The 27,863-nt window shown below is 53.4% G+C and overlaps 1 protein-coding gene across 2 annotated transcripts; it reads right to left on the bottom strand.

Moving 5' to 3' along the window:
- Nucleotides 1-500: 500 nt before the first annotated feature.
- Nucleotides 501-27,703, bottom strand: DPYSL3 (dihydropyrimidinase like 3). Of its 2 annotated transcripts, none has more exons than XM_054287651.1 (14): nt 27,410-27,703; nt 14,855-14,943; nt 12,408-12,592; nt 11,245-11,409; nt 10,995-11,056; nt 10,510-10,590; nt 9,364-9,432; nt 6,817-6,937; nt 5,989-6,145; nt 3,605-3,746; nt 3,088-3,258; nt 2,322-2,501; nt 1,649-1,811; nt 501-1,188 (listed from the first exon to the last, which is right to left on the bottom strand). In XM_054287651.1, exons 1-14 carry the CDS (start codon nt 27,701-27,703, stop codon nt 1,100-1,102), a joined length of 1,968 nt encoding a protein of 655 aa, XP_054143626.1. In that variant the 3' UTR covers nt 501-1,099. The 2 variants fall into 2 exon arrangements, with proteins under 2 accessions (XP_054143626.1, XP_054143627.1); XM_054287652.1 differs by lacking the exon at nt 27,410-27,703 and adding an exon at nt 20,795-20,871.
- Between the last annotated feature and the right edge of the window lie 160 nt (nt 27,704-27,863).

Below are 27,863 nucleotides of genomic sequence, written 5' to 3'. Positions count from 1 at the left end.
AAATCACTTTTTTTTTGTGCTTTGCAAGCTTTAAAGGACAGTGTCTTTCGTTCTAATAGACAATGCCTGATGGAAAGGGAGCATTTCACTGACAGGAGTCCACAGAAAGCAGCCTCCAAGGCTGTCTGGGCAGGATGGCCCCAAAGCCGTGCCCAGGCAGCGCCACGTGGAGCTGGTCCCTGCCAACACACAGAGCACAGGCACTGCTCTGGCCAGGCAGCCACAGCCCAGGGTGGCCAGGCCAGGCTCAGAGACTGCGTGGACAAACTGGATAGCTGTTACAAACACTTGCGTTGTGCTGCTCTGCCAATGCCTTTGCCTTTGCCTGAGAAGCCACACCAACACCCTGACGGGTGTAGCAGCGAGCACTGCATGCTGCTGCCCCTCCAGCCCCAACACCCCCCAAACCCCTGTGCTGCCCAGCCCAGTTCCCAGCTGGGCACTGCCCCTGCCAAGCTGCAGGGGCCCGAGGAAGAGAAGAGCCAACCGACAACATGAGCTGTTTGAAGGAACAACTTTTTTTTTAATAAAGTGTACAAAGTAGTAAAACTCCTTACACAAGGTGCTGTGACAGCTGTTACAGAGATGATTCGAGCTCCCCCACAGGCCTCATGATGAAACGCCAGAGCTTTGGGTGGAGATGAAGGAGATGAATGTGACAGACCACCTCTCCCTACGAGCTCAGTGCACCTGCCCTCCCCATCCGACATCGTGCCCTGGCCAGACCCTGCCCCTCACCTGCCTGGCCGGGGCGCCCTGTGGGCCATTCCCACTGTCCCACACCACGGCATCCCACACACGTTCAACACCAATAACATTGAACCGAGCAACCTGTCCGAGCAGCATGCATACAGAGAGGAAGAGCAAAACACAACCCAACCAAACCCACAACAGTAACAACAACAGAACTTTAAGGCTATGCAAAAACAAAATGAAGCAACATCTTTAAAGCTAGGTAGCAAGTAGCATTTGTGAAACATAAGGCTTGAGGCTTATTGATTCTTCAGAACAGGTTTATTTCTTTTCATTCTTCAACACCAATGTACCATTTTTCCTCCTTTGCTTGAACAGGGTTTTGTCTCCTCCTCAGCCGGGACATTTAGCTCAGGGAGGTGATGTTGGAGCGGCCTCCCGGGGGCGCGACAATGCGCTTGCTCGCTGAGCGCATGCCCTCATCCACCTGGGTACCTGGGATGGGATCAGAGTGCAGAGGGAACGGGCAAAGTAAAGTTAAGAGCATCTTCTTCACAGACTGAGCAGCCAGGCAGCCTGGAGTCCTGCCAAGGCCCTCCAGAGGCTATCTGCTGCAACCTGTTCCCTCTCTAACTCCAGCAGCAGCTCAGAGCCGCAGTGGCTTTAACGTCTCTGCAGATGCTTCGTGAACAGACCCACACAGCAGGAACAGCATCGGATGCTGTGCTGGCCTCCACGGCCACAGCGGCCTCCAGGCAGTCTGCCTGGCTGCTCCTGCAAGGTGCAGCTCCAGCCATGCCCTTTAAGGGACACACGGGATCTTGCCCTGCCATGATCCACTCTTGTGCTTACCTTGGTGCAGGCCACCTCTCACTGCCCCTTGCCCCAGGCCAGGGACAGGGACACAGGGCCAGTGGCTCTGCCCCCTCCCAGCCCAGGCACAGCACGTACTCACCTGACAGGCTGAATCCAGACTGATGGAGGTTCCGGACGGGCGGGGTCTGACGCGTGGGGGACCCCCTGGTTGACCCCGCAGGGGTGCCCCCCTTGGGGGTGGTGGTCAGGTCAAACACGGGTCCGTCATACAAGCCCCGGGGCACAGCATGCACCTCTGCCATCTGTCACCAGAGAGAAGAGGACAATGACATCAAGCTCCAGCCATCCACCAGCTCCTCAGTCCCCCTGCAGAAGGGTGTCACATTGCTACAGCCCTGCAGCACTGAGGCCTGGCACAGCCCCGCTGCCCTGCAAGGTGTGCAGAGCCAGTGCAAGAGGCTATCCCCCAGATGGGGTTTATGCTGCACGTATCAGGGAGGAGAAGGCGATTTTGGCCAATCTCTTCACTTTAAACAGTGTTTCCCTCCAGACCCCTGCTGCAGCATGACAGGATGAAGAGAGACATTACCACTGCTAACCTGAAGGAGCATCTGTCTCCACCACGGCACATCACTAACACAAAGGACTCCCTATCCAAGCCTCAGTCATTTTGTATATTCAAAATACACCAGGAATTTGGAGCACTGCTAACAGGGTCCAGCAAGAACAGCAAATGAAAACCAAGCAGTTAATAAGAGCAATTTGGGCTACCAATAACCCAACTCTGTCTCCTGGCATCCCCACCTCCTCACCTTCCTCCTGGCCTTGATGCGCTTGTAGACGTAGTCAGGGAAAGGGCTGCTGGGCAGGAATCGTCCGGTCCCCTGGGTCACATGCAGGTTGCCATCCTCCAGCATGATCTTCCCCTGGCATATGACAACCAGTGGGGCCCCACGGAGCTCCATCCCCTCAAAGATGTTGTATTCAGCCACCTGCAGCAACCCCAGGATGATGGTCAGGAGGGACAAGAGCACTGTCTGCCCACTCAGGGTGGGTCAGCCCCCACACCTCACTGCTGGAGTCACCAATGCAGGCAGAAGACACCCCTAAAGCCTTGCATGCTCAGAGGCCTCCTGTAGCTCACTAGCCCCTCACAGTAAAAGCCCACCAGAGTTCCCAGTGTGAACCAGGACCTGCTGGTTTGAAGCTCAGCGTGAGGAAGAACTCCCAGAGCAGACAAAGCAGGACCTAGGCTTGAGGTAAGGCAGAAACAAAGCACTGTGGCAATGCCTGGAAAAAAATTTGTGCCTGGAAGAGGAACCAAGGTAAGGAGAAATGTGTCTTTCCACCTGCATAGGCCAGGGTCAGAAGAAGAATACTCCAGCAGGGGGAAAAAAGCCCCATGTGCCTCGGGCTCGTGGACATTCAATCCCTGGCCACAACAGGCACTGCCCAGAGCCCGGGCTCAGTCCCTCCTCCTCAGAGCCAAGCAGGACAGCACCAGGCTCCCAGCAGCCAGGCGACAAAACTACTCACCCGCCACCCTCCAGCGTTCACGCACAAGAGCAGAGGACTTACAGACTGATGGGTTTTTGCTGTGATGATTTTTACTGCATCAGGATCCCATATAACCAGATCGCTGTCCGAGCCCACTGCTATTCTCCCTTTTCGTGGATACAGGTTGAAGATTTTGGCAGCATTAGTGCTTGTCACAGCCACAAACTGGTTTTCATCCATCTTTCCAGTGGCCTGCACACACACAAAGAGAGCTAAGTCCATCTATGGGGAAAGGGTGAGTAAGAGCCCTGGGAAGCATCTTCCTCACACCCACACAAGGTGCTGGCTGGCTGGGCCCAAGCTTCTGAGGCCGATCTTACTAGCTAGTGCCAGACAGACCAAGAACTGGGGGCACAGTTACAGCTTCTGGATGTTCACCCCAAGCCTGCAACCACCACCTCTCCTGCCCCAGCTTGATTTGACTGTCAAAGCCAGAGAGGGAACAAGCTGGGTGCCCAGCTCTACGGCGCAGTAGCACGGGTGTGTGAGATGGCAACCACCTCTTCCCACTCTGCCCCTTCCCTGGTTGGACTCTCACCACGGCCTTGTCCCAGATGACAGACATTCGTTCCTCTACGCCATTGGTTCCCTCTGGGATTGCTGTGAAGTTGTCCTTGCCAATGGCTTTCTGCGCAGTGCTGAAGGTACAGTGGGCACTTCCTGACACCTGCAGGTCACCACTGCAGAGGGGTGGAACAAACCCACTGTCAGGCTTTTGCAGCCAGACAGCAACAGAGACATGATATGGATTTCCTCTGGCCACAAGCAGCCCCCAGCTCAGTTTTTTTACTCTGCGCGCTCATTTCCACAGTCCCTCAGCCTGAAGACTTCCACCTGATCCAGCCCCTGGGGCAGCTGTGTCACATGGGGGCAAGAGACCTCTGCCATGCTGGGCCACCCACCCAAGCATGCACAGCATCCTGTACAAAAGAAAAGTCAACAGCTCAGGTCCTAGGGAACATGGTGGTCTTTGTGTCAGGCCAGAAGATGTCCTTTCCTACTGGACTCCATTTCTGGCAGTTTGTCAGGTCTGCTTGAGAGAACGCTTCTGCCACAACGGGGAGGAAGAGGCCTCTCTGCTCCAGGGCTGTGTCCCAGTTGCACAAGCCAGCCCTGCATTGTGCATGCCAGCTCCTGCATGCTGAGGGCTAGCACAGTCCTCCCCCAGCCCACCAAAGCCTGCTGCAGTGGGATGGAGGGAGCTGGGACTGCCCAAAGCAGCTCTGCAGGACGCCCAGAAACGCTTCACTGGGGCCTCGTCACCCTCTGCCAAAGGGCACCTGGACGGACGGGATACCCTGACCCATCCTGCTCCTAGGAAAGAGTGAGCTGCCCACAGACAAGGCAGGGCAAGCAGCTGTCCATGGCTCCATGAAGTCATCCAGTGGCTGCTGAGTCCTCAGGTAACATTGGACAGGCAGCAATTGGAAAGTCACGGCTGCCAGGCAAAAGGAAGCAGAGCAAGGCAGGCCAGCTCCCAGCACTGCCTGCATGAGGCAAGGGGCCTCCAGCACCTCAGCAGTGCAGACAGTGACTCCCCTTGAGGCTGCAAATCTGCTCTAATCCACTGGTAATCTCCACCTTCCTCTGACCATTTCTGCCATATGCCAGATGAACTGCACAGACAGAGGCCCAGAATGATGACACAACATGCTCCCTGCTGGAGACAAACAAGCCATCCAGCCCAGCTGGAACCTCACAGTCTCTCCTCCTGCTGCAGCCTCACAGAAAACGGTATGGCAGAGGTGTCAGGACAAACACCTATGAGCTGCAGGGACCAAGAATTGCTTGTGTCTTCTTTGAGTTCTGGGCTACACTGGAAGTGGAAGGTAAGGAGTAGAAAACCAGTTCAGGAGCTGGGCTCACATTTCCTTGCCACTTGTGAAGACCTGCACCTACACAATACATCCAGTGTGCACTGAGGGGTCTCTTGTTCACTGACAAATGAACACCTCATGCAAAATGCAGGGTAAACTGCATACTCAGACTGCAAATGCACTGGCACTTCTCTTACACCCAGACACAGCATCTCCACTCTGGCACAACCCAGGTTTATCCTAACATGCCCTGCTGGAGACACCTCTTAGTGACTCCTCATCCCTTGTTCATCTTGGTAGAGATGTTTCCAGCATTACCTCAAAGGACATTTCCATTTACAACCCTCTCAGTGTCAGCCATTCCCCTGGCTAACAGATCAGGCAGCACACACACAACTGATGTACAAACATGGCCTGAGAGTGGAGGGGGACGGACACATGGCACACAGACAGGGCAGAAACACTCAGTGTCCTCAGCCACTGCGCTGGCCTTGCCAGTGAGAGAATGGAGTGTAACTGTGAAAGGTCATTACAAATTGCTGAAGTGCTTTTTTGGTTTGTCTTTGTTTTCACAAAATCCTTTCTTTACCCTCTTGCCTTCAGGATGAAAAAACAACCTGCCATCCCAGCCAGATGTGCAAGAGCTGCTCCTGAAGGTCTCCTGCACTCAGCAGGCTCTGCTGCTGCTCAGCTGCATAGGTGTGTGAATATATCTGCTTTGTATTTGACGGGGGTTCCTAGCAGCCTGTCTAACTGTAATGCTCTCCGTGCTGGTGCAGCATCCCAATCCAAGCATCCATTCCCCACTTCTCCAGCTCGGTGAATCCTTCTGTTGACAAGTCTGTTTTAGCTTGTCCTCATTTCTGTCTTCTTCAGGGCTTTTAAAATGGTTCATGACTACTGGTATTTTTCTCATTAGTGATGTTAAGCTTAACATGTCCTCCCTCCACTCTTGAGGACTAACCAACATGGCTTGGAGTGAGAGCCATTTCACTGCTCAGTTCATTACATACCTACAGTGAAGTGGTTCAGGCTGGACTAACCTTTCTTCCCTACCCAGAGTGCACTTTCACCCAGCAGTATCCCCAGCACAGCTGTCGCTCACCTGGCCAGGAGGGAGTTAAGGTAGTCAGGAGTGGTTGGGTCTGGGCTCAGAGGCGGAGAGACCACAAATGCTGCAGCCTTTGCCCAGTTCTTGCTCCAGTAGTGTGTTCCATCAGTCCCCAGACTGGCCGTGATGGGCTCACCAAACACCACAATGCCTGCAGAAGGGCACAGAAAGAACAGTGTTTAGGTGGAGCCCGGTGGCATTCTCTGCTCCACAGCACTACCAACAGCCTGCAATGTCCTGAGAATACCCAGACCCATGCCATCACCATAGGGTCCTCCTGCTCAAGGACACAAATCCTTCATGCACCAGAATCCCCTTTCACACCACCTGGGCAGGGGCACAGAGCCCACCGAACAGAGCCGTGCACACGCCGGCACTTGTGGGGCATCTCTGTGCTCCAGCACCACTGACAAAGGGAGCTCCCAGCATCCTGAAAGGGCACCCAAGCACTTCCAAGGGGTGAGCATTTCAAAGGGAGGCCAGAGCAGCACAACCCACATGCACTGAACAAGCATCCTCATTGAGCCCTTCACAGCTGCAGACAAACGGTGGTGTTTAACACATTGCTCCTACCTGTGCCCCACATATTGATGCTACCTGACTGTCAACAGGAGGAGGCTCCATGCTACTGCAGTGTCACCCTGCCCTCCACAAGTCAGGCAAACTCCTAAGCTAACTGCTCCCTAGCAGAAGGGGAAGCACTAGACAGCACTTGAAGCACAGTGCTGATCTTGGCAAAACAACCACGAGGACATGAGGACCATATCATCCAGCGTCCTGGTGGCAGCAGCAGGGCTGAGTGCAGCACCAGCTGCCACTCACCTTTTTTTCGGGCTTGTGAGATGAGGTCAGCAGCACTTTTGCTCATCACTTTAGTCACGTAGAGAGGACAGTTGGTCTGGCTGGCAATAGTGATGGCCCGGAAGACAGCTTCTGCTTCCAGCTGCAAGAGAGGATGGCGCACAGCTGCAGAGGAGCACTGGCTGGGCAGGGACGAGCCCCTGCTACTCCCAACACATCTCTGATTGCTGCGGACACCCTGTGCCCTCGCTGTTACCCCTGACGCCCCCAGGGCAGTTTCATCAGGCAGACCTGAGGGGGGATGTTTCTGTCTCCCCAGGGCCTGGCCCAAAGGCAGGCTGCAGCAGCACAATGCCTGGCACAGGAGCACTGTCTGAGGCCTGCTCAGGGCCCAGCAGAGCTGCATCTGCTGTTCTTTCCACTGCCTGGTTCCAGCTCTCAGGGCAGCCCAAGGAGCCCAGGGACTGCTGCCCAGCCCAGCCTGCAGGCTGCAGCCAGGGAGTGGCAAGGTCCACCCTTTCACAGCACTCCCCTGCTCCAGACTGCCCTACGGCTGCAGCAGGTTTAACCACATGTCCCCTGTCACGCCCACGGCAGGGTGCAGAGGGCTGCACGCTGGCAGGCAGCTCGTGTTTGAGGCCTGGCCATCCTGCAGTGCAGCTTCTGCTTGCCCCAGCCTGCTGACAGCCGCCCATCCCACTGTCCTGCTGTTAGTGGAGGGTAGATTTCCACCAGGAGGGATATCTTTGGACCATTACATCAGCCTGTGCCCAGCCTGAGCTCAGCCCCAGAGCTCTCCAAGTGTTTGCTCCATTTGGCTTCAAGTGTTGGCTTGAGAAAGTTCAAAACAGAAGCCTTAAAAAGACACAATTATCCAGCCCCCAGGGCAATGCCTGGGACCATGCCAGCCGAAATGTCCCAGGGCAGAGAAGCAGAGCACTGCATCCAGACACACATGCACTTCTCTCATACCTCTGCAGATCTATTTGCTGTACAGTGAAAAGAGGTTTTTCTCTTCTTAAAGACTCTTAAAACAGAAATTTAAGTGAGAAGTGATTTTTTATCACCATACTTAGGGCTGCAGTAGTTGATGGGGTTTAACATGTGGACAGGAGCAAACAGCCATCACTGCACACCCTCAGAGCAGGTTACCATCTGGAGCTGCATCATCCTGCCCTGCCAAGTCACCACCATCCCCTGACAGAAGAACATGCCTTTAACCCCCACTGAGGTCCCTCCAGGACAGAGAAGACCCACAGAGCCACAGAGCACTCTCCTAATGCTTTGCCATCTGTCTGCAGGCTTTATGTGGTAGCAGGGTCATTTGTGCTCTTCCAAGGAAGAGTATGTTCTGGAAGAAGGACACTTTATTTTCAAAGGCAATGAGATCTGAATTTGGCTGAATGCATAATATTCACAGCCTTGCACTGTTCTCACTTGCCTTATACTTTAATGGCATTTCAAGATCAAACACCTAACAATGTTTTATTGGCTTTGGATGAGATCTGCACTGCTTATGGTAACAGGACATTTCTCAAATCTGGGCACTACCACAGCTTCCCGTAATTGCACTTCAGCTTGCCAACTAGTGGCAACAGGTTAGAGTCATAAAAATAAGAGGGACTCTGAGCTACTGTGTTTGACTCTGAGACTCTTCCCTGTACAGGAAAATGCTTTATACTCTTGTATTTCAAACAGAGTAAGTACTATTACTACACTAGTCCATTTATGTTGTTAGTAGTCCAAACACAGCCAACTTCCTACACTTTTAATTTAAGCCAACTGATTTTATTTCAGAAGGACCTCAAGTACAAATCTGTCCCTGTGCTTCCCTGCTTAACTTTGCTACTGTACCAAATTCCTATTGTTTTCTTCTCTCACATGCTGTGGGAAGTCAAAGCACCTCTCAGCAGAGAGTTATGTGAAGGGAACCTATCTAAAATTAGACTCAACTTATATTAATGGACCAAACAGAAAAATCCATACAAGCTAAAATTAGAAGTAATCTCATTAGTGTTCTGACAATGAACTGTAACCAGAGAATTCCCCTTCTCTTTCCCTCCCACTCCTTCAAACAATGGCTTCGTCCGTCTGCCTCTGAAGCACTCTTTGGAGACTAAGCAAATATAAAGGAGGAAAAGGCTGGAACCTGTCAGCACTTAGATGTGAACAGTGAGTTCTAAAACACGTCAGTAGATTCTTCTTAGGCTTCTCACACCTGTGGAGTCACCTACATAAGACAAATGCCCCCAAAGCAGCCTCAAAGACTGCTACAGCCATACAGAGATTTTGGTTGATTGATTCCTCTCTGTGAGACTCAGAACTAGGGCTTCTGTCTCTGCTGGGCAACTCAGGCACAACTAAGAAATGTCTGTCACAAACATGCATCTTGCTCTTTCCTGGGCTGCTGATGAAAAAGACAGCAGTGCCTGTAAAAATGGATACCCCTGGACGTACACACACTCTCCCCTGCCCTGATGCTTGCTTGGCCCCACTGAACACACTGAGCCCTTCTGTGACTGGGAAAACTCTTCAGTGAAGCAAGGCTGAGCTGTCCTCTGATCTTACCTCCTCAGGTCTGCTCAGCACGTGGCCTTCAGGGCCTGTTATTCCCATCTCCAACATCCTGGCTTGTTCCTAGGACATCAAAAGAGCAGAGCAATATTATAGGACTGAAACTATCGACCACAAAAAAGCAGATCCCTTCTGTGTCAAGCCCTTCCCTCAGGACCATCAACACCCTATGTCCTGTGGGACCACCAAGCATGGGGAGAGGCTGCTGTACCCTCAAGGGATTTGAAAGAGAAGGAGGGAACATGGGGCAATGGGAGGGCAGGCACTGAGTTAAACCAACTTCAGTGAAACAAGAACAATGTGGCAACAAAACAGGGCTACAAAACTCCCAATCCTCTCCAGTTCCCAGGTCTGTGAAGTGCTACTAATTAGTAATTTTGGGGCATTTTATGATTAGGCAGGTGCTAAAATAAAGATAAGCTCTGGCCAATACAATTCCTCAGACCACTCGGTTCTCATGTGAAGGAGCCATCCAACTGTGCACTGCAGCTCTAAAAAGTCCAAACAAAAACTAATTCTTGTAGTCTGAAAAGATGCTCAAAGAATGACTTCTTGGTTCATGCTCCTTCAACTCCCAAGAACAAGAGAGAGAAAAAACCAAATAGTTGTAGAGCTTAACTGAGCAATGTCTTCTGCGTCTTAATGAGAACTGAAAACATTTGGACCTTCTGTCAACCAGCACCAATTACAGCACAGCAGGCCAATACACACTACCCACTTGATCACTCAACCATGTCCCTCAGAACATCTGCCTTGTAAATCCAGCTTCATTAGCTACCTGTTTGCTTACAGGGAGAAAATCTCCCTCGCCAAGGCAGTTCTCAATGGACTTTACCTCTCTTGGTTTGTTATGTGCAAGGCAAAGGTGTCTGCCTCTCCTCACTGAAGGCAGCTACAGCAAACATATCCTACTTGATGGACACTCACTTCCATTTAGGTAATTGCTAATGCACTATTTCACATTCGCTTATGCACACGATATTCATAATAAAAAATCTTGCCAACTTTGATATTGCTGCTGAACAGCAAAGATACCACCTTGCACAAGATGTCCACCTTCAGAGCCATTTTACTAATGCCCCACATCAAATCTGCCTGATACAGATTTCTACTTCTTGTATACCAGAAGTAGTTAGTTACCTGTGCAATTATATCCCCATTTTCTGCATGAACTTGAGCTATGGCACCCAGCTCTGCCAGGCAGCTGAAAATCTCATACAGCTAAAAGAGAGACAAGAAATTATTAGTGAGCAGGCTGCCCAGGGCCCTGGCACCCCTCATGCCCTTCCACCCATGGCCCTGGCAGCAGCAGGACCCAGTGCAGCCATGCCAGGCAGAGCTCTGGCTGTGCAGGGACCAGCTCTCTGAAGAACGGAGTCACCAGCAGATGTTCTTGGTGATCTCCACACTAGACCTGTGTCTCCACCTGCAGTGTAGGAGCCCAACCAGCCCACAGCACAGCCCGGAGCAGCCCTGCACAGGCAGCCAGGGTGGAGGGGAGCAGCAGCAAGGACTGGCCAGGGGCAATAGGTACCAGCCTTATGAGCTGCCCCATGCCCACCATGGCTCTCACCCTGCACTGCTCCTTGAATCAACACAACCACGGCGGTGCAGGGGGGGCTCACCTCAGTGTTGGACATCTGGTACAAATCCTTGTAGGCCATGTACACCATGAAGGAGTTAACACCTGGGGCAGGGCAGAGAGGAGAGAGAGGTGAGCTGGGTCGGTCAGGCTGCCTGCTCTGGCCACGCTCCCCACAGCCGCCCTGTGGGCACAGCTCCGGCTGGCAGCTGTGCAGAACCCTGCAGGCACCCAGCAGCGCAGCCGCCTCTCGCCCTGCCTGGCCCGGGGACAGGGAGGCACAGCACACAGACCTTTCTCCTGGACCATGGCGTGCAGCTCCTGCCGGACGCGGTCGCTCCAGCGAGGGATGTCCACGTGCAGGGCGTAGTCGCAGCAGGCCTTGCCGTCCGCCCACTCCCGCCACCGCTCCAGCGCCTCGGCCAGGCTGCACTCGGGCTCCGGCACCACATGGTCAACTGCAGGGACAGCGAGCCAGGGCTGCCCAAGGGCTCCCATCCCACCCTGGCCCAGGCTGGCCTCGTCAGCAGCTTCAGGGCAGCTCACCTCCACAGCGTGCCTCGGCTCCTCAATCTCAATGCATTCATTGGCAGGGAAGTGCACAGAGCCTTTGTGTAATGGCCTCTGGCACAGGATCAGGGGCTTTTACACGCTTCTGCTGAGAAACTGTCTGAAAGCTGAAGAGCCTTGTCTTTCCCCATCCCCACTCCCACCCCATTAGCACACAGCCTCCTGCCACACTGCAACACTAATGCACCTTTAATTGCGCAGCATGGAATCTCCACACTTTGCCACAGACCATTTCACAAAACTTTTTTTTTTTTTTTTTGGCATAGAGGAAGGAAAAATGGTGGGGGGCGGACAAGGAACTCAGTCCTTTATTGGAAGGATCAAACCTTGCTCCTGCATCCCAAGAAACCCTGCAGTGCACACAACTGTAATCACTGCACAGGACAACACCTGGACCTCAAACCAGTGCACAGCCATAGCATCCTCCAGAAAAGGACCTCAGAATTGCCTTTCCTTTTTCGTTAGCACTGTTTATTTTTGAGCAGTGTGTGATGCCAACACACTGCTCTGTTCCTCTGCTCAGAGCCATCTGAGCACCGTGCTGCCCTACTGTTATTTAACAGAGAAGTTATGCCATTGCTCCTTTCTGAGGCTCCCAGAGGCAAGAGTGGCTGCAGACAAGCACTGCAGAACACAGAATCTCCAAGGCTAAGGGGTCCTATGCACATCTCCTGTCCTATCATTTCATCATTACTAAGGATCAAAAGATTCATCCCAATCCTTACTCCCTAGACTGCACTGACAGAGATCACAGAAAATATGAACACACTGTCATGGGCTTTGAAAACACAGAAGACTGAGAAAAGCACATTAAAAAATAAAGAACTGGGTGATCTTGCAAGAATACTGGGGGGTGTCATGCACAGGCCATGCCTACTACACTTACTAATCATGGTGGTTCCACCAGCCAGAGCTGCTTTTGTTCCTTGGAAGAAATCATCCACAGAGGTCATTCCCTTGTATGGCATCTGCAGGCGAGTGTGGACATCAATTCCTCCAGGGATCACCATCTTCCCATTGGCTTCTATGGTTTTGACCCCTCCAGGAACAATCAGGTTGTCTCCGATCTGCCTGATAAGATCACACCAAGATACTCTCACAAAGGAAAACCTGCCACAACTTAACCTCTGAACAGCTCAGCCAGGGACTGCCAGGGCAGCTCCCTGCCAGCAGGAAGCCCCCACTCTGTGCTGCCCCCAGACCCAGGCTCACTGCACTCTGCAGCAGCACACAGCATTGTCTGGCTTGCTCACACCTACGCTGTGCTCAGTTCAGGGGTGGCTGCCATCTGCCCAGCTGCTCTGCAGGCGACTCGGATGGCACCTGCTGCCCGGGGCACACACTGGGTTGGGGTAGCTGGGGAGCACGGTCTGATGGTGATCTCTGCAGAGCGTGGTGAGAACCCGCCTAGGACACCTCATCCCATGCAGGCTCAGGAAACAGGCTGCAGCATGCATTTCAGCATAGCAGCTCTAACTGCTCACCCAGGGTGCATCCCCACAAAACCCAACACCAGCCCTGCTTCCAAGCGCGCTACACCCCTAATCTCTCCTGTCTCCCGTCCTTCTGCCCACCTTAAGTAAGGATCAAGTCTGAGCTTACTTACAGATAAAGATGATTTCCACTGTAATGCCACAGCTGCTAGACCAGCTCAGGGCTTATCAGGGACTTGCAATGCTGCTCACAGCACAAAGTCCCAAGAGTGAAGGGACTCCTGGGAGCTGGGAAATAGCTCAGCAAGCGCCCAGCTAGACTGGCTGCAGCCTGCTGGGCTCATGGCACAGCCGGCACGCTCTGGGCTCACCACCTTCCCAACAAGTGCACAGTGCCACCCTCTCACCTTGTCTCTGCTGCGACCCTGAAGGACAGCTCTGCTATCAGCAGGGCCTCACTGTAGGTAAGGCAGCTAAAATCACAAGTACCTAAAAATCTAGAGAGTTCCAGCAAAAATGCGCCAGTAACCTAATACACAACTACAGTGCTCTGGATCCTGTCCTGTTTGAGCACAACCTGACATATCCAGCCCTCATGCAGGCCAAGTTACCTGAACCTCAGCATTCCCTTTTTCAGCCCCTGTTCCCTCAACCCCTTTATGTGTCCATATGTTCAACTCAGCCTTCAAATCTCTTCCTTCAGAAATCCTACTTTCATCAAGCCTTTCTCAGAGCTCCTTGATAAATCAAGGTTAAAGGTAAGTTGGTTTTAGTGGAAAACTTCTGATTTCCTTGGCACACTGGAGAGGTAAAAATGAGAAACAAATTCAATTTTTGTGTTTCATTCAAGCTGTGTCACTTTGCAGGTTTTTTTTTCCCTAGTGTAACAAAAATTCTGTGGACAGAACTGCTCACTTTACTGTCCTCACAGCAATAAATCAGCAGCTCTTCCCACTGCTTTTATGGAGATGAATCTATCACTAAAGGTTTTTAATTTCTTACTGTATTCTTCGCAGAATTCACTTGTAAGAGCACTTAGCTCCCAAGGCAGTCAAATTCTGTGGCCTCCAGGCTGTAGATGAGGCTGAATGATTTGCCCACGAATACTCAGAAAGCATGCACCACAGCAACACCAGAAGCTGGCTCTGATCCCTGCCTGTGTACAAGCACTTGTCGATCACAAATGGTCTTGTCCACCAGATAAAAATACAATCCCACTTCTTGAAGTATTTATCTGCTGCTGGATATTTAGCATCTACCACCCTGGTAAGGCTGGATAAATAACTGCTACCATAGAGCAAGCAATGCCTTTCCAAATCTCAGGGCTATAAATATCATGGCTCTTTCACTTCACCCAGCGTGGAGCTGGCCCAGCACAATTCCTTTGCCAAGTTTGAAAGGCAAACTTTAAACAACTGAGCTATTCCTGCAGCTCTGAGACAGACACGGAGAAGCCGGGGTAACCCAGACGCTTCCCTGCAATTCCTGGAAATCTCAAGGATGCAGATGACTTGCAGCACAGCACTATCCTTGTAAGTACTAACAAACAGCATCTTGTGTGGGGTCATTCATGCTAATACAGTTAACACAGGGCAAAAGAGAAGTCAAAGATAAACCTTGTTCCTGGTGCAATTAGAAACAACTTTGCTGTACAATGGACGCAGTATCACGATCCCACAAGCCTGACAGCAATTCAGTCGCTGGAACTCCTCTGAGAACACAGGAGACAATCACATATGTGCTTACACACACTGCAGAGAGTTGAGCCTCTGAATGGAGAGGGTTATCAGGCTTTACTGCCTGGCAAGTTGGGCACATACCACATCCACTAAAAGACAATAACCACCCAACCTGAAGCCAGTTTAAAAGGAGATGAGGATGATAGAAATCAAATACTTACTTTATGAGGCCATCCTCCACGTAAATGTCAGCATAGAATGACTGGTCATCATTGACTATTCGCCCTCCTTTAATAAGGAGACGATCACTCTGAAAAGGGAAGAGCACAGCAGCTGTCAGAACACACATGCTTCGTTCACTTTTGACTGAGAGGGTGGTTACACACTGGAACAGGTTGCTCAGGGAGGTTATGGATGTCCCAATGCTGGCGGTATTCAAAGCTGGGTTGGTTAAGTCCTTGAGCAACCTGATCTAGTGGGAAGTGTCCCACTAGAGGGGGTTTGGACTACATGATCTTTTAAGGTCCATTCTGACCCCTTAAAATATTACGATTTTATGATTCTCAGCATGCTGTACAGGTGCTCTCCCACTGCTCACCTCAACCACCGATGCTGCAGAAAGGTCACTGGACCTGTGTCAGCACTCCAAACAACACTACAAGAGCAAGGATTGAAAATGTCATACTCCTAAAGATGTTTCTAAGTGAGAGAAGGGCTGCCAGAAACACCACCGAGGCAGACTGAGCACAGGGGAGAGTCACTGGGGATACAGCAAATATGTTTCCCTAAAATATAGAGAGAAGTCAAAAGCTTCCTACGCTGGGACATTATGCACATTACTTGGCAGCCAGCATGAGCCACAGATCAGCATTTAGAGCAAGTTTGTACTAAGGGCATGTCTCTAATGACACCATGTAAAATAAGTTGCATTAAAGAAGACAAGTTACTCTCTCCTCTGTTACCACCTTGCAAAAACCCCCAACAGGACAGGCAATCAGCTGTTAATCTGCCACTCTCCTGCTGTGCTTGGGGTAATGCTTCTGAGGCATTTCACAGGTCTATACAAAAACCAGGAGGCACTGGACTGCACTCCAACCTCATGATTTACCACCTCTTCTGTTCTCCTTTCCATTGACCAAAATGGCCAGCAGCCTTCTCCAAAGGAGCACAGCCAGACACCAGAGGAACACCCCAACCAGAACTGTCCTTATGCTCTTCCTGCATTCACACTTTTGGACCAGACAACTCAGCATACACTGATGGGAGAGGATGGGCACTGTCCTGTGGGAAACAGACCCTGTCCAGAGGAACTGGGATGGCTGAGGTCCTGCTCTTCTACCTACCTCCTCCTGCACAAGGCTGCACAAGCAGCTGCAGGCAGTAGAGGGGCAAACCACCTCATCTCACATATGCACGCCGTGGATTCAGGTGACACAGGCTAACCGCTGTGCCAGAGAACATGCTGCCTACCCGACTGCTTAAAACACCTCCAACAACTCTTCAGCTCTTAACCACACTTTACGTTGCTCTCTGTTACCCCTGCTGCCCACAGCCCCGGTTTTGGCACGTAAATACACTCCCTTTCCACAGTCTGAGCCTGGACAAGGCCGACCAGAGCCTTCAGCAGGGCTCACATGCCAGCCTCACCCTGTGACGCTCTGGCAATGGTTAATTGCTCTGCAGGGAAACGGGTTTGCTCTCCACCCGCTACCCTTGGGGCCATTTCCGAAGTATCGCCACCATAGTGGGAATTTGCATCCTTCTGTCAACAGAAGGATGCAAAGAATACTCCTGCATCCCGGCAGCAGCCAAAGCCCAGAGCCCCGCGTGCGTTTTTACAGCAATCTCATGCACACGCAGCGGAGACAAAGGAACTGGGTGGGGAAAGGAGGGGAATGCCGGCGCGCTGCTCAGCCCGCCGCAGCTCAGCCCAGCCCAGCCCAGCCCAGCCCGCCGCACACGGCCCCGCTGCCCCGCACACGGCCCCGCTGCCCCGCACACGGCCGGGGAGCGGCCCCGCACACGGCCCGGGCTGCCCGCACTGCCCCGCACACGGCCGGCACCCCGGCAAGGGATCTCACCCTCCCCGCCAGCACAGCCCAAGGGAGCCTCTCCTGCCTCCAGGAAAAGAGCTTAGCTGAGCTGCTCCCGGCTCTCCTGCCACTCAGCGTCCCCTCCAACAAGCAGAGCCGGGGTCAGCCCCGCTTCTTCCCTGACCCCAGCCGGCACATCGGGCAGAGGTGTGCCCAAACTGTGCTCAGGGGGGCCTGGAAGCGAGGGCACGCCACAGCCCTCCATGCACAGCTCCTTCGACATGCTGCACTCCATGAGCACACAGAGATCCTGATCTTGACCGGCGACCTGGGGACCACGGCCAGGCCTCCCTGGGGACCACGTCTCAGGAGCAGCTGGGGCACAAGGACAGCCGGTGGGCACTGGCTGGGCAGCCCCAGGCGCTTGGGCCGGAGCACAGCTGTGCCACGCCTCTGCCCATGGGGCACATGCTGGGCGATGCTCAGCTTTGGGGCTGAGGGCCCTGAGCACAGACACGATAACAAAAAAAAATCTCCCTGCCCAAATCCACTAACAGCCCTCCATTTTTCTTGTCTTGCCCTCTCCAACTTGCTTTCTTGAATTTCTGGAGCTGGTTCTCACTAGAGTGCGGGAACATCAGCAAATACTGATGCTGGCCTGCCCTTCCCTGCACATCAGACTGGAGGAAGCCAAGGGAGTCAGGCAGAGGCAGCACAGGTGCAGGAGATTGTCCCATTGGCAATTACTAAATAAAGTGTTAATATGAGCTCAAGAAATATGCCTGCTCCACACTCACAAGAGGTCATTCTGTGATAGATGTGAAGGGCTGCTCAGTGCTAACCGTCAGTACACAAAACTGAGAGATCCACAGTGGCTGAAGCACAAACAAGGCATCCATTCAGGAGATCAGGCACTGCTAGAACCCACCGTGCCCACCCGACAGCGAAGGGACTGCACCAGCACCCACCCACTGACTGCAAGGAAACAAATGCAACTAAATTGAATAAGGAAAATCCAAACGACATGCCTACAGGCTCTGGCACCGTTCAGGAGTGCACCCAGGTGACAAGAGGCAGGGAAAGAAGAAAGGAAGAGAATGAGGCAGTTATGAGGAAATGAGTCTGAGTTAATAGCCAGGCTTCTTCAGTGCATGCTCCCAGAGCAGCCCCAGACCACAACAAATGCACTGTTTCCATATCAGGGCTCACTGTGCCTCTGTACACCCAGCACAGCTCTTGCCAGCCAGTGTCAGGCTGTGTCATCAGCCTGTGAGCAGAGGGAAAGCCCTCGTGCAGCAGGAGCCCTGGGGCCTGGCCAGGAGGGAGAAGCAGAGCCCAGCACGGCCTCTGGGCACAGGGCACCAAAGCAGCCGTGGGCACGAGCTGCACCAGCCCTGCCTGCCCTGGCACTGCCCTGCACTGCGGACACTGCCTCCAGAGCAGCCAGGGACAGCTCCTCTGCCACCGCTGCAGTGCCTTCAGGCACAAGGGATGCCTACGAGGCCAAGCCCGGAGCTTTCCCTCAGCACAGCTCTGCCAAAACCTGCCGGGTTCGCCACCAGCCCTGGTAAGCCTTTATGCACAACTCTCCCTGTCTCTCTGCCTGTCTGCATTTGGGATCAAGCTTTCAAAGCCATCATCCATTCCCTCATGCCCACACTCTGCTCCTGATGCCCTTAAGCATCATCTGGTCATTTTGAGATCCCAAAGTATCAGGTGGTCTTCAGAGTGATGCTGCAGAAAGAAAGGCGGGCAGCACTTCCAGAAGGCTGCTGAACCCAGCCAAGAACAGTGCTCACCTCGTTTACAAAGCACAAGGGCATAATTAGGGGAGCACAGAAGCAGGTGTATGGTTTTACTGCTTTTTCCCTTGTGAAAGCAGAGACGCTAATTGCAGAAGTGTTTCATCAGAAGCTTATGGTTCCTCCTTACTAATGCACCACACAACAGCACGGAAGAAGCCCTGGCTAGTGTCACAGGGAGAGATAGCTGCCAGCTACACTGTGATTCCCTACGGTCTGTGGCTTAGAAATGACATACTGATAGCTACCAGTTCACCAAAACCTGTCTGGTCAGTAACTGAGGCCTCCTTCCCCATGTGTACCTGGTACACCATGCTGGCCAACACCACACACACCTCCCTGCTTTCAGAGGTGGCAGAGACATCACAGAGATGATGTCTGTAGGCTCCAGCAGGGGAACTGGGGTGGGCATGGCTCACACCAGGAAAAAATATGGGATCTCCAGTCTACCTGGCCTAGGAAAGGATTTTATGACAAAAGCACAAAGACTGAGTAATTCTGATTCAACCAACAGTTCTGTTAACAGGTATTTTGTAGAATCAGGACAAGATTTTAGTCTTCCACCTCTCTTCCTGCAGAAAAACATACTGCAAGAGGGGAAATATTTTGGTCACCCTTCCAAACAGCCAAAGAAAAGGAACTAATAAAAAGTCTCTCAACAGACACACAAGATCTGAAATTGCTATTCTCCTGAGCTGGGCACCCTAGAATCAGCACACATGTAAAAAGTAATAGGATGTTTAGTGGTCTCTGATGCATGGTGCACAACAGGAGACAGTGAGGAGCAACACGTCCATACCAAGCTGATGGAGCCATCGCTGAGGAAGCCAAAGCTTTGGCTAACCTCCCTCCCTGTGTTTCCTCCATGGCGCAGCTGACAGACATGCCTGCACCTCCCGGCCTTCCATCAATGACCACAGTCTTGCCTGTCACATACAGCTTTGGACCAGGCTTTTACAACTCATGTTGGGAATAATTTGCACAGAAATTTATCTCACACTAACACATGCACCACTCACTCGTGCTCCTGGCCTCTCCACTAAAATGGCTGTCCTGGAAAAGATGAGAAACTGCTGCAAACAGATACAACAGGCAAACTCTGATTTTTCACTTGTTACTGGCAGAAACCGACTACAAATACTGACTGCAGCACTGCTGAGTACAAGAGGAACCAGAAGGGGTTGTTTCTGCATCTCCAGAAACACACTAGGCAGTTGAAACAATAGCTGTTGGGAAGTACAAATACCCAGTTTTCCAATACATCCTTCACGAAAGCCCAACCTCCCCATTGCTCAGGTGACAGAAGTGCAGCATTTTCAGCTTCAGGAAAAAAGCAAAGGATTTAATAGGGATAAATCAAGCAGCTTGGAAGATTTTGTTACCACTGAGGGGAGAGAGCTGCCATTGGATCCCAGAGGAGCAGGCACAAGCCCTGCATATTGATTAGGCGTATCATAAAGAAAAAGCCCCAGAGAATGGGAGAAATCCCACCTGCAGCAGCAGTAGGGGGTGTCTCCATTGTGGTCTAAGGATACGGAAAAGGCAGTATGTGTAAAGCCATAATACTGCTTGTGAAAGCATCTGAATCTAGGCTGACAAAGGAATTTCTCTTTACAGTGGTCAAGATCTTAATGCTTCTTTAAGAGCATTTTGTTCACATTTGTAAAAAGAATAACGGAAGTCAAGTGCTTTGCTTTTCCCTTTCCTTCAGAGAGCCAGAACTGTCCTCAATAGAAAAACCAGGAGCTACAATGAAGCCAGCGAAAAGCCAACAAGATGAAAGAGCAGACTGCCTTCCCAGGAGAGAGCCCTGCGCAGGGCGCGCCTGGAGCAGAGCGTCAGGCAGAGATCAGAGCAGGCGAGCCGCGGGGAGCGCCGCGGCACGGCACCGCTGGCACCGCTGGCACCGGGGCTCCCACAGCTCCGGGGCCGCCCGCCGGCCGCCGCCTCTCCCGGGCGGGTCCCGGAGCGCCGCAGCGGCACCGCCGCACCTGACACGGCGAGAGCGGGGAGCTGCTCGGCGGGGGCACCGAGCACGGGGAGCGCCCTGCGGGAGGCTGGCCCCGCACGGGGAACACCCCACCGGCACCGGGCACGGGCACCGGGCACGGGCACCGACCACCGCCGACGCTCCCGCCCGCGCTGCGCCCGCGGGGGCGCGGGTTTTGCCCAGCACAGGTCACCAGCGGGGCCGAGACACCTGCGCGGGCGGCGGCTCTTTGTCTGCACGCCGCCGCCGCCGCCTCGCTCCGACCCGCAACGCCGGGCGCCGGCACCGAGTTTCCCCCCGCCCCACGGGCCGCCCTGCCCCGCCCGCCGCACCCACCGTGATGCGCGGAATGTTTTTCTTGCCCTGGTACGACATGGTACCGCCGGTCCCGCCCGACCCGCCGCCGCCGCCCGTTCTGCCTCCGCGCCGCTTCTCACAAAGGCGAGACCGAGCCCGCACCCGCCGCACCGGGACGGCCGCCGCCCGCCCCGCCCACCGCGCCGCCCGCCGCCGCCAGGGGGCGCCCGGGCCTGGCCCCGAGCAGGGCGCGCCCGCCCCGCCCCGCCCGGCCCGGCAGGTGCCGGCACCGACCCCGGGCACCGGCAACGAGCGCGGACACCGGGCACAGCCACCGGGAACGGACCCCGGGCACCGACACCGGGCACCGACACCGGGAACGGACCCCCGGCACCGACACCGGGAACCGACACCGGGAACGGACCCCGGGCACCGACACCGGGAACGGACCCCGGGCACCGACACCGGGAACCGACACCGGGCACGGACCCCGGGCACCGACACCGGGAACGGACCCCGGGCACCGACACCGGGCACCGACACCGGGAACCGACACCGGGCACCGACAACGAGCGCGGACACCGGGCACAGACACCGGGCACCGGCAATGAGCATGGGCACCGGCAACGAGCACTGACCCCGGGCACCGACCCCGGGCACTGACACTGGCCCTGGGCATCAGAAACGAGCACTGACCCCAGGCACCGACACTGGCTCTGGGCACTGGCAACGAACACTGACACCACGCACCGGCACCAGCAACAAGCACCGGCATCGAACACCGACACCGGGCCAGACACCGACGCTGTCGGTCTGCGTCGCCACCCAGCCTGCAGGGATGGCCCATGGGAGCGGCCACAATCAGGGCTCCGTGCTGGCCAAGACTTTCCATGTAGCACTGGCAAGTAGAATGAACAAGGTCTGTAGCAGAACAGGCTGTCTTGGGCTGCTGGAATGCACCTGCATCACCTCACCCTTCTTTCACATGCACAAGAATTGGAAACATTAAAAAATAATAAAATACACCACACATCTGGCTCCAGGAATCCTACATGCAATGCAAACGCTACAAGTGCTGGTGAGGACTCTCTTCCAAGGACTTTTTCCCTTTTATCTGCTGTGACTTTGGTAGAAGGTTTGAATGGTGGAATTGTTTGCAAGTACTCAGCATGTGCTGAAACAGATGATGCCGCGCCTGGCCCACAGCTGGCCAGGACCATGCCAGCAAGAGCTGTACCACAACGGGACAAATTTGTCTACCCTTTCCTGCTTGCCACAATCCGCTGTGTTGCCAGCAGGTCGTAAGACCCATGGCCACCCTGAACCTTGCTTTCTCTTCCAGGCCAGCTGCAATTCCACACCTGCGCAGAGCTCTGAACATCATCAGCAAGATGTTCCTACAGATCCTGCTGCCAGGCAGCTCCACTAGGAAAATTTTACAGCCACACCTGGCAAGGATATTGCTGTAAATCCAATTCTACTTCCTGGCAGAAAAACAAGCCATCTGACCTGGGTGACCAACTCCCAAACCCTCCCTCCAGTTTGCTTTCTGAACTAGAACCTAACAAGGACATCAGGGGCCTGACAAGCACCCTGCTCCCCAGTGTGTGCACTGGCAGAGCCACCTCACAGCACAACCCCTGACACTGCAGCCAGCTCTGGCTGCCACAAAGCCCTGAGAGAAGGGGGTGACAGCGCGTGGACTGTCAGTACCATGAGCTCTGCAGTAACCCAGCCTAAGGCTTTTACCACCCACCGAGTCTGTTACTCTGTGCGCTTCTGCTGAAGTTCTTGGCTAGTTTTACTGAATTTTTATTTATTCTAAACTCAAAAACCTTTCACCAGTTTGAAGTCAAAGACAGCAGAGGCTCAACAACTTACTTATTACTACTAGGACTGGAAAATACTGACAAAATGGCAAGGGCTGCTTGGCTCTCCTGTTTCCCTGTCCCAGCTACTATGGCACTGCTGGTGAGCTGCTGCGGCCCTGTAGTCAGCAAGAGATGGCTGGAAACCTTCCCCTCTATGGCAGATCCGTGGGCAGGGGTGTCTGCAAGCACCAGGCAGTGAATGGGGGAGCAGTGCTGTGCCACAGCCTCTGCAACCAAAAGCCTGTGGGGAGAAGATCAGGTACTGGACCACACTGTTCTTGTTACAACAGTGCAATGCATCAAGAATGGGTCCTGGTCTCTACTGAAAATAGACTGGCTGGGTCTGGGAGGTGAGAAACAGCCTCAACTCCCATCACCAAACCTCTCAAAACTTCACTCACACATTTTCTGGAAAGTTTATGAGCATCCCCATGCCTGGTGGTACCACATTAACTTTGTCTAGATTCAGAAAAAGCAGCAGTTAATTAGTTAATAATAGATAAATGACTATACAGATGCTGCTGACTTCAACACTTGGACAGTTTCAAGAGTCAAGCTTGCATCAGCCCCCTGGATGCTGGCCAGCCACAGTGACTTCAGATCCCTAGTTTGAAAAGATGTGCTTTCCTCATGGTTGCTATGTGACACTCGCACAAATACAACCAAACACCCTGCCCTGGGCCCAAAACATTCAAAACAGAAAAAAACTTTTTCCATAGGATCTCTTCCAGGTGCAGTGTGTGAGGCGCTAAAATATCCACTATGAGAAGCATGGTCAATCTGAAAGTTACTTAAAATGGCAATGCTCAGAGCTCAAAAGTTCCTCATGGCTCCAGGTGTTTGTGGCAGCCACAAAAGAGAAGAGCAGCGTGAGGAGCACCAGTGGTGTGAAGACTGAACCGAAGGCCCACGCTGCTGCCAGGACTTTGGCACCAGAACAAATGCAGCTCTGACTGCAGCCCAGCAGTGCTCAGCAGCCTGGCTCAACCCCCTCTATGAGGACCAGGAGGCTTCTGACTCAACTCCAGAGCAAAGGGAAAAAGCAGATCCCACCAGCCCTGAGCCCACCACCAACGACTCTCATACAGGCACGACCAACATTCAGTGGATATCACCAGCCATGGAACTGTCTGGGCTCAAATGTCACCATGTTCAGCAGATTTGCCAGGCCAGCCTGGCCCCATGCATACAATCTCCTCCTCCCACACATATTCTTTGCATGAAACCATCCCCTCTGCTCTCCTAGCAGATGAGTTTTCAGGGGTTCAGTTACTTCAGAGGCAGTGAATCCAAGGGACAGAAACACCATCCTTTCACCAAAGTGGGACGTCCTGTGCCCCCAGAACACTTCCTGCACACCACACCCAGCCCCTGCCACGTTCCTGGAAATATCTGCTCCACCAGGCTGAAAACAGGCTGTGTCAATGCGGAGCTGGCTGGCTGTTTTACACCTGGCTGCAAAACCCAGTTTCTTTTCTGCTTACAAACACACCAGGAAAAAGCAAAGGACTGGCTCCTCCCACTCTTGTGGAGGGGACGAACTTTTTGCCTGCTTTCATTGCCCACTAGTTTCCCTTGCATTTCTTTTCCCCTTCCTCTCCAGCCAACGGAGCTGCCCCAGGTGAAGCCACAATGCCATGTTTGTGGGACCACAGCCAGTTGCATTGGAAATGACAACTTGAGCTGCAGCACCGTGCAGCAGGAAGGACCAAGTGTCTGGGGGCGAGCACCATGTGCTCCTGCCCGTGTGACTGCACAGGAGGGTAAAAATGCAGGGTCTCTGCATGGCTGAGCACTGAGGAGAAATGTGGAGGATGCCTCCACAGGCTGCTGGCTGACCTTCCCAGGCACCAGGCACCAGGTGTAAGGCTCCTTCCCCTCTCCTCAGAGCCCTGCTGCCCCCGCGGATGCCCAGGACTGGGCTCTCAGTACCTGCACAGGCATCACCCGCCTTCCATGAACATCCTGGCCACAGGAATTCACAGCGTGCTGTCTGTGACCTCAGAGAAACTCTCATTTTACTTCATGATAGGAACGTGAACACAGTAATCCACTCTGGCTAACAAATGGCATGACACTCTCAGACAAAACTACAGGACGCTTCAGAAGGGTAGAGTCCACACTGGCTATTACTGCTGAAAACCTGCACTGAGTTAAATCACTCTTATTAAAAACAACAAATAGCCCAGATCAGCCTTGAATCTGGCCCCACAGTGTTGTTCCTCCAAATCTTAAGTCTTGTGTAGCAAAAACTCTTGCTGCAGCAGAACTCAGTAGCAAGGAAACTAACCTCCTGCTTTGAGCAAAGAGCACCTGAAGAACACTTCAGGTGCCCATCTCTTGTTCCCCAGGAAGCCCATCAGCCCACAGAGGCAGCTCCCCATAACCACACAGCAGTCCCTTGGGCCACCACGCTAATGACTGCCACTCTCTGTCCCTACATCCCCTGGCAAAGCTCAAAGTCCCAATGACAGAGCAAAGGCATAGCTCCCAACTGCTTTGAGCTATATCCCCACTATGGCTTCAGTATGCTTCAATAATCAGCCGAGCTTTTGTCCTTCCAATAGACTTTGTGATAAAACAAAGCAAGGTTGGACCATGTGCCTGAGTCTATATTATGCTGCCCAGTTGCATGACACCACATGTTATCACTAGGCATTTATTCACTGGAGTTGTCTCCTGTAGAAATGTTGGGGCTTTAATTGTGATTAATATCATTATAGGAAAACTAACAAACAAACAAACAAGGTGTGTTGGTCTGTTGTACTTCCAGTAAACTGTTCACTGCAAAAATTAGAAGACAGATCTGTCTGTTGTCCTGGGCACAGGCAAGTCTCTTACTATCAGCTTCTCTAATAAACAAGTTGCTTGGGCAAGAGTAGATGACTTGAGCTCTCTCACTGTTTCTTAATCTGTGAAATTATTCAAAGTTCAATTTGCCTTGACAAAAGTGCCTTTGTTTGCCCTGAATCTGTAGAGTCCAACACAGGGAAACTCCCCATGGCTGTGCAGGCAGGGGGCTCAGCACGCACAGGTCATTTCCCATTGCACTGTCCTATTCTGGGTCGCCTCAAAGCTTGAAAGCCACAATACCAAATCATACAATTCCTTCTAGCCAGGCACACACAAAAACACATACATGAAGGTGCCCACCCTCTTAGGCAAGACGTACAGATAAAAGGAGTTACTTACTCACTGACCCTTACTTTCCTGATGCTTATCAGCTGAAGGCCTGAGAGGAAGAAATCTAGAGGCAGAAATCATCAGGAAGAGAGGAGCTGCTGAAGGAAATCCTCAACTACAGAACACCGGAGATAAGGGTCTATACAAGACCTTAAAAGGGAACAAGGCTTTTTTTTAATTTTTGGCACAGCTAATAAAGAAAAGCTCACAGCAAAGCATGCAGACAGGCTGTCAGGAGTTTCAGCCCCTTTTCCAATAAGCAACAGCATAAAATTGTTAATGCAGTGGTTAGTTCTGCAGCTGCTACTTAAACCACGTGGACAAGGTTGATACTGACAGGAATAATGTTAATTTTGTTCCTGACTTTGTAAAACAGCTGTAAAGGAGCAAAGCTCAAGAACCTGAATTGAGAAACATGCCAAACCATGCCAGTAAGAAACCAAAGAGCAGAGGCTGAAGAAATTAACGTGCAATGAAAAAAGCTCAAATTAAGCATTGCCTAGCTAGACATTCCTATAGAAGACAGTGGACACTTAGGACAGCCTGATGCTTTTCCCCAAAATCGAGACAGCTCAAGTTACCACAGTTCACTGCTGTGCTTCCACTAGGCTCATGCTAGTGAGGTTAGGCTTCCAGAGCACCAGCGTCTGCTGTTTATCAGGGTTTGCACTCCAGACCCAGTGGAGGTTTCTGCAGAATGTCAAGACAACCACTACACCTCTCTGTGCTACGATGCAGGTGATTTTTTATTCCGTCTTCAAAAATGGGGAGGTGGGAGGACGTTTGCCCCTGTTCACAGTTGAAAAAGAGCGACCTTAAGATGGCTATTAAAAAGTTCAGCTCCTAACAAACTTATTGACCAACAACAGCGAATAGCTTTACTTGCCTGATGCAAAAATGAGCCACAGGACCACTGAAATCCCAAACAAGATATTCACACAACACTATTAACTTAATCATGTTCTTGCCCAACTGCTAGTGCAAATAGGACCAGAACCAGCACAGCAAGCCATCTCACCCTCCAGCAGAAGGACTACAGTGTGGAGCTGCATGGATTAATTTATCCCTTTCACTTTGGTGTAAATTGAGAAACTTTGTGCCTAGTGATACCTTCAAAGCTGTCACTTCCAGATCAATGTGCCGCCCCCCACTGCTGGTGCGGTACTTCTAGTTTGTGTCCATGAGAGATAAGGATCTGCCTGGTTTGAAGCAGCAGCTCCAAAATCCCCACTGTTTTTGTTTTTCTTCCATGTTCGGTGCCGCGGGAGCAGCTATTCTTTCATAAAATTATAAAAGAGTTTCTGCAGCAAACCGAGCCAGCGACTCTGACCGTGCCGGTGCCGCGGCGAGCCCGCCGACACCCCGCTCGGCGGGCGGAGCCCCGCGCACCGGGGCCGGCCGCGACGGCGCCTTGCCGCGGGGCGCGGGGGAGCTGCGGGCGGCCGGGCCGGGCCGGGGGAGCCCCCGCAGCACCACCAGCGGCTCCCGCAGGGGCGGGCGGCGGCCGAACCCACCCGCGGCCCCACACCGCCCCCGAGACCCCGCCCCGGGGCCCGCGCCCGCCGGCCCGGCCCCGGCCCAGCCGCGCCGCCGGCCCTACCCTGTCGTCCGCGGGGGCTGGGTCCTGGAGCCGCTCGTCCCCGGCGGTGGCGGGGAGGCCGCCGGCGTCCTGACCGGGGCTGGGGGCCGCGGCGGGCGGAGGGTCGGGGCCGGTCGGCGGCGGGGCGCGGCGCTGCCCAACGCGCAGCGCCCCAAAGTCGAGGGTCTTGCTCTCGAAGGCGCCCTCGACGTTGCAGAAGAGCCCCCCGCGCTTCGGACGAGGCGTCGCCGCCGAGCCGGGCCGCGCCAGGTACACCGGCAGCTCCTCGTCGTCGCGCCGCCCGTCCGCCGCCATCCCCGCTGCGCCGCCAGGACGGGACGGACGGGGCGGGCTGGGGCGGGCCTGGGCCGCAGGGCGGGGCGGACCCGACGGGAGGCTGAGGGGCGGCGGGACCCGGTGGGTGGCGCTCGGTCGGACTCGGGGGCGGCCGCTCCGGTGTGCCGCGGGCCGGGAG

The sequence above is a fragment of the Melozone crissalis genome, unplaced genomic scaffold (assembly GCF_028551555.1).
Source record: "Melozone crissalis strain CALT ecotype California unplaced genomic scaffold, PUWL_Pcris_2 ptg000061l_1, whole genome shotgun sequence".
Lineage (NCBI taxonomy): Eukaryota > Metazoa > Chordata > Aves > Passeriformes > Passerellidae > Melozone > Melozone crissalis.
Note: the sequence above shows the minus strand (reverse complement) of the source record. Positions and strands in the feature narration are given on the sequence as shown.

What these genes read in the sequence shown, in the direction of transcription:
- DPYSL3 (XM_054287651.1), bottom strand. Translation starts at nt 27,703, where the DNA reads ATGGCGGCGGACGGGCGGCGCGACGACGAGGAGCTGCCGGTGTACCTG. An exon ending in TGCTGAGCAGACCTGAGGAG is followed by an intron (nt 6,938 to 9,363) that starts GTAAGATCAGAG and finishes CCTCTCTTGCAG; the next exon opens with CTGGAAGCAGAAGCTGTCTT. An exon ending in TCATCTGGGACAAGGCCGTG is followed by an intron (nt 3,259 to 3,604) that starts GTGAGAGTCCAA and finishes GTGTGTGTGCAG; the next exon opens with GCCACTGGAAAGATGGATGA.